Source organism: Epinephelus fuscoguttatus, linkage group LG17, assembly GCF_011397635.1.
Source record: "Epinephelus fuscoguttatus linkage group LG17, E.fuscoguttatus.final_Chr_v1".
Lineage (NCBI taxonomy): Eukaryota > Metazoa > Chordata > Actinopteri > Perciformes > Serranidae > Epinephelus > Epinephelus fuscoguttatus.
This window is the reverse complement of record NC_064768.1, coordinates 15,930,572-15,941,778: the sequence shown is the minus strand read 5'-3', so window position 1 is coordinate 15,941,778 and position 11,207 is coordinate 15,930,572. Positions and strand designations below refer to the sequence as shown.

The window sequence follows — 11,207 nt, the reverse complement described above, 5'->3', positions numbered from 1 at the left end:
TTGCTTTTTCTTTTTTTAAAATCACCCTTCCTGATTTCTATTCTGAAGTTATCACGTATTTTCTGATATTGTGGTCATTTAACCCCTTGGTATATTTTCTCTGAAACCCCGTGTGGATACAGGTGGATACGTGACTATCTGACGTGGGATTTTAACATAAACACCGCGTTTACAGCTGCTAGCAAATTAGCCTGCCATGCTAGCTCGGTGTGAAAATCAACATTCCTGTGTAGATCATTTAGCCAGTTAGCTTAAAGTTAAAGCACCGACGGCCTTAAAAGAGTGTAACTAAATAAGATAGGGCAGGCCGGATAGTAAAGTTCAGTATGTCTTTGTATGAGGAGCCCGCGTTAACGGGGAGTTACGATGTTGTGGGGTCGTTTCCCAAAAGTTTTGGTTACGGGGTGGAGGAGGAGAGCTCCACATCAGCTGACAAGCCCAGGATACTGCTGATGGGACTGAGGCGGAGTGGCAAGTCATCTATTCAAAAGGTAAGTCATCTGAAACACACCACCAAAAAATTATCTTAAAACACACTTCTTGAGTTACAAGACTGGCAAATATATTAATGCAATGTAAATCTGTTTATGAGGTACACCTGGGTAGAGATAATACAACAGTCCTGCAATAAATCCCTCTTGTTTGAAGGCTGTGGTGTTCAGGTTTTGTTCAAAACTGTAGTTGTGTCGCTGTTGAGGTCAAGGTTCAGCTCATTGTGCAACACAGGATTGCACAAGGACACAAGTTGTAGCCCCCTCCACACTACACAGACAGAAAACGCATAATCAACTATTTAAATTACTAAATATATATATAAAATAGGCACCAAAATGTATCAACGTAAATTAAGACATTAAGAAAGAAGTAATAAAACGACATTTACTCTTGCAAGGAAGATATTTAGTCACCTATATACACCGATCAGCCAGAACATTAAAACCACTGACACTGATCATCTTGTTAGAATGCAATGTTCTGCTGGGAAACTTTTGGCTCCTGGCATTCATGTGGATACCACTTGACACGCAGCACCCAGCCAAACACTGCTGTGGACCTAGTTCACCCCCCAAATGGCAACAGTGCACCTTGATGGCAGCGAGAGCAGAGCAATGCCCCATGCCACACTGCAAAAGCTACTCAGGATTGGCCTGAAGAACGTGACAGAGAGCTCAATGCATCGACCTGGCCTCCAAATTCCCCAGATCCCAATCTGATTGAGTATTCATGGGACTTGCCAGTACCCCAGAGATACCCCCGATCCACAGTGGGGCCTTTTTGGATCAGACTTGGCTCTGACATGTCAAGGCATGGACACGGGACCTCTGGGGGTGTGCTTTGGAGTCTGGCACTGGGGCGTTGGCGGTGGACCCTTTGAGACCTGTCGGTTGTGAGGTGGGGTACTGGCACGTCCCACGGATGCTCGATCAGATTGGGATCTGGGGAATCCAGTAAGCTACTCCAGTGAGCCTGTGTGCACAGTACCAGGACCTGCTGAAATGGAATGCAGCCATCATGAATGTTAATACAGTAATGTCAAAATGTCTGTCGTGAAAAATGTCTGTTAGGTACACCTGGCCACAGCTAATATGACAGTCCTGCAATAAATCTCTCCTTTGTGAAGGTTATAATGTTTTGTTCAGACAGTTTTAGAGAGGTGTTTTTCTGGCCACACTAAGCTGGCGTTTTTAATACCCAAAAAACTTCTTGGAAAAGGGGTCAAAATCCAAAATTGCTGGCCAGGTGATGTGAAAGAGGAAAACTGAGGTCCTAGAAAGGGATGAAAGTTGAGAAGACTTTATGTTACATCTATCTTTTATTGTGGTCTCTCATTTTAAATGTCAATATAGCTGATATAACACAGTGTTGTTATTCACTTGTAAGTATGCTTATTTTTGCACTGGTGGAGTGTAATATAGTCATTTACTCAAGAACTTTACTTAAGTACAAATTTGAGGTACTTGTACTTTACTTGAGTATGTTATTTTATGCTACTTTATACTTGAAAATGTTATAAATAATAGGATTGTACATACAAAATCTGATGAACTTATTAAATATGATGCATTGTTGTAGATTAAACAAGCTGCACAAACTTTTGCAAGAACTAATACTTAAGTCCTGCAAAAAATCCCACAAGACACACTTTTAACAGGAAAAATGGAAGAAACTCCAGAAACAGCAACAGAGCAGAGATCAGTCCCCTAAAATGGGCAAACATAAAAAAAGGTTTTATATATACAGATTAGACAGAATAACAGTAGAGTACAAAATATAATATCAGGTCGATATTAAGGGTAACCAGTTGAATGTAAGAGAATGAGGACTGCGAATCAGAGAAGGCACTGACAGTAATAAAACAATAATCCTTCTGTGTCTCTGACCAGGTTGTATTCCACAAGATGTCACCCAACGAGACGCTGTTCCTGGAGAGCACCAACAAAATCTACAAAGACGACATCTCCGGCACCTCTTTTGTCAACTTCCAGATCTGGGACTTTCCCGGCCAGGTGGACTTCTTCGACCCCACGTTTGACAGTGAGATGATCTTTAAAGGAACCGGCGCTCTGATCTTTGTCATCGATGCTCAGGTAGGATGACATTAGTCTGACATTAGTTTTTAATTCTTCCTGTGTGAGATGAATAAACATGTCACCTTTTTTTCCCCTGGTGTTAGGATGACTATGTGGAGGCTCTCGGGCGGTTACATCTCACAGTCTCCAGAGCTTACAAAGTGAATCCAGACATCAACTTCGAGGTGTTCATCCACAAAGTAGATGGTCTGTCAGACGACCACAAAATCGAAACACAAAGGGACATTCATCAGAGGGCCAACGACGATCTGGCAGACGCCAGCCTGGAGAAGCTTCACCTCAGGTGAGTGTCTGACACGTCTGCACAGGTTTAGCTACAGAGGAGCTACACTCCTAGAAACAGTCTAACACAATGGAAGGTGTATATGTTCCACTAAAGTAATAGAGAGATGATGATTTCTAGTTAATTGAAGTTACTTCTGGATGCTATTTGGCGCTACCAGCATTCACTTATCAACCTTTTTATATCAACAATTTTGTGTTTAAAACTCTGTAATGTAAAAGATGTTGCTCATAGTGACAAATCCACAAAGAATTATCACCAAATTCCTGAATTTGTCAGTTTCTCATGTGTAAAAAGGCTACCGTCTGAACACTCACACTTTGACACTATATGTCACAGTGACCCATTCTTACACACATTCATACACTGGTGGCCGAGGCTACCATAAACGGATGTACCAGCCACTGGGAGCAGTTTGGGGTTCAGTATCTTGTCAAAGGATACTTCGACATGCAGACTGGAGAAGCTGGGGATCAAATTGCCCATCTTTCAACTCGTTTGCAAATGTTCACGCTAACAACTATAAGTTTAGGATATGACTGTGATGTTTTGGTTTTGCGTTTGTTTTTTTGTTTTTTATTAGCTTGTCCCGCTTCCCTCAATTGGTCAAAAAAAATTGTTAATGCAGCCTTAAAATGTACCCCAATATTGTAATACACACACCTAACTAATAGGTTTCTACAGTTGTTTGTTTTGCACTTTTAAAGGAAGTTTATCATAATGTTAGACAATTCAGGTGTAGCTTAAAATTCAACATTATACTCAGCAGGGCTGAGACAATACGCGTATCTCCCAATTTGATACTACCACGATACTTGGGTGCCGATTCAATATGTATTGCAATTCGATATTATAATTTATTGCAATTTTTGTTTACTTTTTTAACACAAGACCATGTGAAGAAGTTGAATCATGCACGTCTAGAGACTGTTTATCATGAGACATATTTCCAAAAACAATGCACATGATGTCAGTCAGTCTGTGTGTTGTTTCAGCAGCATCATGAAACATCATCAAACACTTTGTGACCTTGCTCTGTAAAAGGTGCTATATTAAATAAACTTTACTCATTTGATTACTAAGATGCATGGTACATACACAATAGAATGAATAAAAGATATATACTTTTTGGGGTAAACTTAAACTGCTACGTTTGACTGTCCCTACATTGTTTTTTAAATTTATATGGGTAAAATGTTATTCCATTATAGAGCTGTGCGTCGTGCATTGATTTGCTCAGCGAATCGCCCTATTTTCTCTCTCTGTTTATCATCCCATAGATGAAACAAGAATTAGTTAGCCACCCCATGTTCCTTCTGCCTCACTGTTTGCTGAGAGGAGAGCCTGGTCTGTAACGGACACAGTAGTGGCTGCAGCAACTCAAATCCAGCCCTTGCTAACCCCAGCTGGAGTCACAGAGGGCTGGGTCTAATCTGTGTAACTACAGCAACCAAAACCTCGCTGATCCGGCGGGGAGGTTACACTGGGCCGGCTGAATTTGAGTTGCTGTTTGAGCTGTGGAACGACTGTGTCCTTGGACCGTCCACCATTTTCTGCTGTATCATTTCAGCTTTCTTAAAACAGATATGATATCACATTACTACACCTTACCACAGTAGACAGTAACTTCCCCCTCACACTAGCTTTTGAGCTATATCCATTTAAGCATCCAAAAAATCCATCAATGCGATACTTTGGCGAATCGATTTTTTTCCCCACCCCTAATGATAGATAAAGACTATCACTGTGTAACAGTTGGATTGGTTTATTCTTTCGTCCTCACAGTGAGCAGACATCATTAGTCTTGTAGCATCTGAGCCAAGGCCTGTTTAGTGTGTATTTCTGCAGTGTCGTTACTCTCCTCTTCCTCTTTCCTTCCTCAGCTTCTACCTGACCAGCATCTACGACCACTCCATATTCGAGGCCTTCAGTAAAGTTGTCCAGAAGCTCATTCCTCAGTTACCAACGTTGGAGAACCTTTTGAACATTTTCATATCTGTACGTTGTTCCTTTGTTTAAAAAGAGAGCAAAATGTGTAATATTTCTACCATCTGGTGTTAACATCTGTCATGTTTTGCAGCATTCTGGGATTGAGAAAGCCTTCCTGTTTGATGTTGTAAGTAAGATTTACATCGCCACAGACAGCTCTCCTGTGGACATGCAGTCCTACGAGCTGTGTTGCGATATGATAGATGTTGTCATCGATGTCTCCTGCATTTACGGGTGAGAAGAGTTATATTTGTTTAAAATGTTGGCACTGACTGTATCCTACAGTTTAAGAGTTTAAATGTGCCTTTCCGTCTGCTCCATCTTGGCAGGCTGATGCAGGACGGCAGCGGCTGTGCCTATGACAAAGAGTCTTCGGCTATCATCAAGCTCAACAACACTACCGTGCTTTATTTGAAAGAGGTCACAAAGTTCCTCGCTCTCGTCTGCATCCTCAGAGAGGAGAGCTTTGAGAGGAAAGGTGAGTCATTTTAGAGCTCGCAAACGGTTAAACTGGCATTAGAAGACGATGGTTTGATTATACAGGATGTCCTAAATGTGTGATTGAAGTGTGAAGCTGCCGACTCAGAAGTGTTTACATTTATAAAATGAGATTTGACCCTACAGCTTTTTTTTTTAGAGCGCATCCATTCTAAGTTGACAACATTTGAAAAACACTTATTTTTCTCTCCATTTGCTTTCCAATCACACTAAGCCTGCGCTTTTCACACCCAAAATACTCAACTCCTTAAGCTGCTGGCCAGGTGTTGTGGTGTGAACGAGGAAAACTGAGCTCTTGGCAAATGATGACTGACTGTGGGCAGTAAAATTAAGACTTGCTGTTAATTATGTTGCATCTATCTTTACTGTTGTCTCTCATTTTAAATTTCACACATGATGAACTTAGAAAAGATAGTTTAAACAACAGTATAACACATAATATTACCACCTCAGATTCACAAAAACTCTTACAAGATTTCATGTTCTATGTTTCAAGTGATAGTTTTAACCCAAACCATCATCTTCCCCTAACTCCTTAACCAAGCGCTTCATAAAACAGCCAGACAAAATTATTCCTAGCCAGGCATCGTACCCACGTACAGCAGTTCTTATGATATCTAGCAGATTAGCACCCCTAAAGGTTAGGTTTAGGAAAAGACACGATTGAGTGTTGAAACTTTACATACTTAACATAAAGTTACTAAATGTAACATGACGACATGACCGCAATCCTTAAAAAATAACAGAAAGTTCACTTGGCTTGACACGAGACACAAACACCGGTCTCCTGGGGGAAGCCCTGTGTGTCTTTTGAGCCATCCACCATCTCTACCTGCCTCCTCACAGAGACATTTGGTCTTTATGCTACTTCCGTCTTTTCACAGGTATATGTACAAACAGTGTGTATGACCAGCCTGAGGATGGTGAAGGCATGACCCACCCTTCTCTGTATTACTCTGCCTCTGATTGGCTTACCCAGACATTCTTACCCAAACCCTGACCAGTCTGACTTCTGACTTCTCTTGCCTAAACCTAACCAATCCAACCAAGGAAGGCCAAGACTTCAGGCCAGTCAGAGGGAGAGTAGGGCAGATCATGCCTTCCATCCTAGGAAAAGAAAATGTGAGACTGAATGGACATGCTAATTTCACCCCTTCTCCAGCAGTCATGTGCCACCACAAATTCTGTTTTTGTCTGAACAAGCAGGGCTCGAGCATTGTTCCAAATTAGTCTGCACCAAGTTTGAAAGAGAGACTGAATAAGTAACACCATAATATTCTCACTGGCCTCCATGCAGCTTTCTACTGTTACTAACCCTGTTTTCTGGTGCGTCTATGAAGTCGAAAGTGACACACTAGTAAAAAAGGGGGATGAACAGTGATGGCGAAAATGAACAAATGATTTTGGACGACTTCTTTATAGTGTCCAGAATGTACCGAGTCAGCCTGTGAAATGTCGGAGTGCTCAAGATTCCCAAACTTCTCCCACTCACAGTTATCGTATGGTACCGATCACCCTGCCTGCTACGGTGGGTGAACCACAAGCCCCTGATTGACAGCATCGTTCAGCGCTGCATTTTTCTGACTTTGGTGTGTTCATGAGCTTGAAGTTGTAATGTGGAAACAAAACGTGTCATGTGTTATTACGATATGAGTGTTTTAACAACCCATTGATAAAGAAGAACTAAGGAAATTGATCAGGTGGGCCATGAAATATGACTAGGAACTCATTTTGCTGCAGCGATAACTGCAATGTCTGCTTCTTGCCTCTCAAAGAACGACAGATTGTTGGTCAGAGACATTTTTGCAACATCACAATGAGCTTACAAAGCTTACCTACATACAAGTGGGATGCTGAAACAATGTAAATGAATATGAATAATATTTTATCTTTATTAATATAAACTTCATCAACTCAAAGAAACTGATAATGTGAAAATAATAAGTCTGCCCATCACAAGTAAAAAAAAAAAAAAAAAAAAAAAAATATAGAAAGGCATACTCATTTCCTGTGTTCAAGACAAAAACCTGCATATACGCACTAATTCAGTTGAAAAATGGGTATAAGAAAATTTTGGAGGCTGTTTTTTATGTTACAAAATCTCCTCCACGCTTAAATAAAATGCTTTAAACTGCGTATTTCTTATCTGAACAGGTTTGATAGAGTACAACTTCCACTGTTTCCGAAAAGCCATCCACGAGGTGTTTGAAGTCGGCACCTCGCCAGATGATGTCAGCTCATCCAGCAGCAACATGTCGGGCCTGAAGTACGCTGCGCTGAACGGAAACGCAGTTTAAAGGGCAGGAGGCGTGTGTAACTCTTTGGTTTACCTGAAGTGTGGTGAGGACACACACCTCCTGTGGAACACATGCTGCCTTACTGTGTGCAACTGAATGTGAATCAGTTGAACTGAAAACTGAATCTGATCAACCTGGAGATGAAACGTGTTGTTCAGAAATATATCTGTCCAGTATTACAGGCCACAAATGTACCAAAAACCTGAACAGTGGTTCTTACTTTATGCACATTTATCGGTAGTGAGATGTCAGTTGTGTTTACCTTCTCGGCCAGTTACGTCTGTGTGCTCTGCATCATAAAAATACTCCTGAGAGAGACGTATGATCAGTGTGAGCACTTAGGATCAACACGAGCTCCACTGACTCAGCTGTATTTCCAGAAACTAAACGTTACAGTCCAAACTTCTTTCATGTTCCTGCTCATTTTGCTTTGAAATATGGAGTGCTGTAAGTGGATTTAATCCCCGGCATGAAAAAACAGAAAGCACGGTGTTTGTTCCACTGTGTGTTTTCTGTTGATAATGACTCATGTGACCAGCGACCGGTGATCTGTTCAGGATCCCCACAGACCAGTACTGTGCCAGTTACACCATTAGAGCCTGGGTTGATGAACAGCATGTTGGTCTTAATGGAGTCTGGAAATAACAGATGATGCTCTTCAGTTGGACGAACCCGCCACGCCTGCTGACAGTGCAGTTTTTGTAGCTTGTGATGAACGTTTTTGACCAAATTTACTTAACAGAGATTCAGTTTTTGCTTTTCGGTGCGAGCTTTGAATAATATATATAAGATTTGTGTTGTTTTTTTTATTATTGTACATAATAATTCTTTAATAAAATATGTTTCATATTTTGCTGAGTCAAACTTTTGTCTTTTTGTTGTCAAAGAACAATTTTAAGAGTTATCATGACGAAGATAATGTAATAACTTTGAGAGTTTAACATAATTTCTGACAAAGATTTTGTATATTCATTATTTACTTTGTCATAACGTTGAGAAATTATGTAAGTTAGATATCAACTTTTTATTATTTATTGCTGTCTCCTGACGTTTTATAACTCTTAGAAAATATGTCAATATGTTAATTATCTTATTTTGGGAACCTTTGTTATGTTTGAGATACAAAGTAAGAATTATGAGAATCTTTTCTCATAATAGTGAAAATAGATAAATATCTACTGCTGCTTTTTATGCCTCCATGCCAGCGACAGCCGTGGCCGGAGATACATCTATACATCCCATTCTCGCCTTGAGGGAGTTTCCTCAAATTTGGCACAAACACTGAGACTCAAATATGAACTGATTAGAATTTGCTGTTTAAAAGTCAAGGTCACTTTGACCTCGCTAAACATGTTTTTGGTTATAACTCAACAATTCATACACTAAATATGACAAAATGTTACACAAAAGTTTTAACAGGATGAAAATGAAGTGATGGCATTTTCTATCCAAAAGGTCAAAGGCCACCTTCACTGTGACCTCATAATGTTCTGCAAAAACACTTTTATGGCCATTACTCAACATTATAGCTCAGGGACAGAAGGAGAGACATTAAATCAGATACTAAATTGGTGACACTAATCCTGATTGTCCACCTTGAAACTGTGCTGATTGTATAGATGATCCGTGCTGCTGGGTTGAAGATGTGTGTGAAGAAAGCCATGTTTTAGAATTTGTAGCTACTTTGCAGCAACATCCATATTTTAAGCATTATCTACTGCCAAAGCAACAAAAGGCTAAATGGGAAAATCAGGAGTCAGGTAGTGTATAGTTTAACCCTTTTATTGCCAGTCATGGACGCACACAAAAACCATCAGAGAGAGTCCAGGCCAAAATAACAAACAAAAAAGTCCTAAATACAAACAAAACAACAGAGCTAGCTAACTGCCAGTAAGTACAATCCTAACGCTAATTCCTTCACCAATACAGCAGAAAAAGAGGGTAACAAAAATGGCAGCTCTCCTCTACAGGGCGTCCTGGCACTGAACTTTAGGATTGAATTAGGATGGATAAAACTCAACAGCTGTAACTCGACTGTTTGGTGGAGGCATACAGCCACCAGATTCATTCGAGTTTCATTTTGTTTTGCGTTCTCTTGATCATCACAGTTTGAGTTTCTTACTATGAAGAGATATTGAGTCATAATAATAAAGCTATAATCATAGCTTAAATTCAACCACATAACTTTCAACATCATGATGTGTCTTATCATTCTGAGACAGTTTCTCATAATTAAACTTTTGAGAAAGCTTCACAGAATTGTGAGATAGTAGGTAATAATCATAAGTTATTATCTCGAGTATTAGAGACAAAGGTAGTTAAAAATCCACCAGTGAACATTTTCACTACAAGGTGTTTTCTCATGACACAGCACTGCCCCATAATTATTATTATTTTATTTATAATTTATTAGATAGGACAGTAGATAGACGTGAAATGGAGGAGAAGGAGAGAGGGAACGACTTGCAGCAAAGGGCCATGGGTCGGACTTGAACCTGTGCTGCTGCAAAGAAGTACAGGTGTAATTATTATAAAATAATTATTACTACTGATGATTTTCACACTCATGATATTAAATATTTATTAAATATTTCATTAACTTATAATTATGGGGAACTTTCTTAACTTTGAGATACTAAATTAGTTTGTAATCCAACTTTTTTTTTCTCACTACAAAGTGTTTTTCTACATAATTACTGTCTCAGAGTTATGAAAATCAATCAATCAATCAAATTAAAAAACACTGAGGCATTATTTATTTTTTCAAGTAATGGAACTGTAGGTAGATATTTTAAAAGACAATTAATTTTTTGACTGTGATCATGATCAAGTTCTTTAACTCTTTTAGCTTCATGTGCTTTGTATCAGAGTTTAATTGTTGTAACTAACAGCTTTATTTGTGTAAATAATCTTGTTCAACTTACTATATATATATTTATTTATGTTAATGTTTGTTAATAATTCCTCTCTTGCAAGGAGCACCTGTAACATAAATAATTTCCCCTCGGGGATCAATAAAGTATTTCTGATTCTGATTCTGGTTCTGATTCTTTAAACAGCAGGTGGCAGCAAATCTACATGTAAATATTCGACATGTCAGGATGATGTAAAACACACATCTATGCTTCACACTCACTCAAACTTGGACAATAATTCTCATATGCTAATATTTTCAACAATCCTCCACCATGAACTCTGAGACCTAACAGCGGCCCGTCAACATGTCCTGCAAATAAGCTTAAAACTGCCACACACATGAACAAAAAGCCTTCATCACTTCATACACACATGTAGAGCACATCCTGACTTAATGGGTAGTGGCAGGATGGAGCCACAGCTGAAGCCTCTAATCGTCCCCAGACCTCCTGCTCACCACTGTGGAAAATGGAGGTCAATGAGAGGGAAAATGATATCTTGATTTTTTTTCTTTCCTCAGGACCCTGCAGTTTGCTCCTCACCGCAGAAAATTTCATGTAGCCGAGTAGAAACACTAGACTGGAGAGTGAAACACAATACAGACAGTGTGGAGAGTTTAAAGCTGCTGCTCAG

At 39.6% G+C, this 11,207-nt stretch overlaps 1 protein-coding gene across 1 annotated transcript; it reads left to right on the top strand.

The window, feature by feature from the left end:
* Positions 1–3: 3 nt before the first annotated feature.
* Positions 4–8,522, top strand: rragcb (Ras-related GTP binding Cb). The gene is made up of 7 exons (XM_049601513.1): positions 4–491; positions 2,385–2,588; positions 2,675–2,874; positions 4,758–4,872; positions 4,955–5,097; positions 5,193–5,341; positions 7,516–8,522. The coding sequence occupies exons 1-7, from the start codon at positions 327–329 to the stop codon at positions 7,656–7,658; spliced, it is 1,119 nt and encodes a 372-aa protein (XP_049457470.1). The 5' UTR covers positions 4–326; the 3' UTR covers positions 7,659–8,522.
* The last annotated feature ends 2,685 nt before the right edge of the window (positions 8,523–11,207 follow it).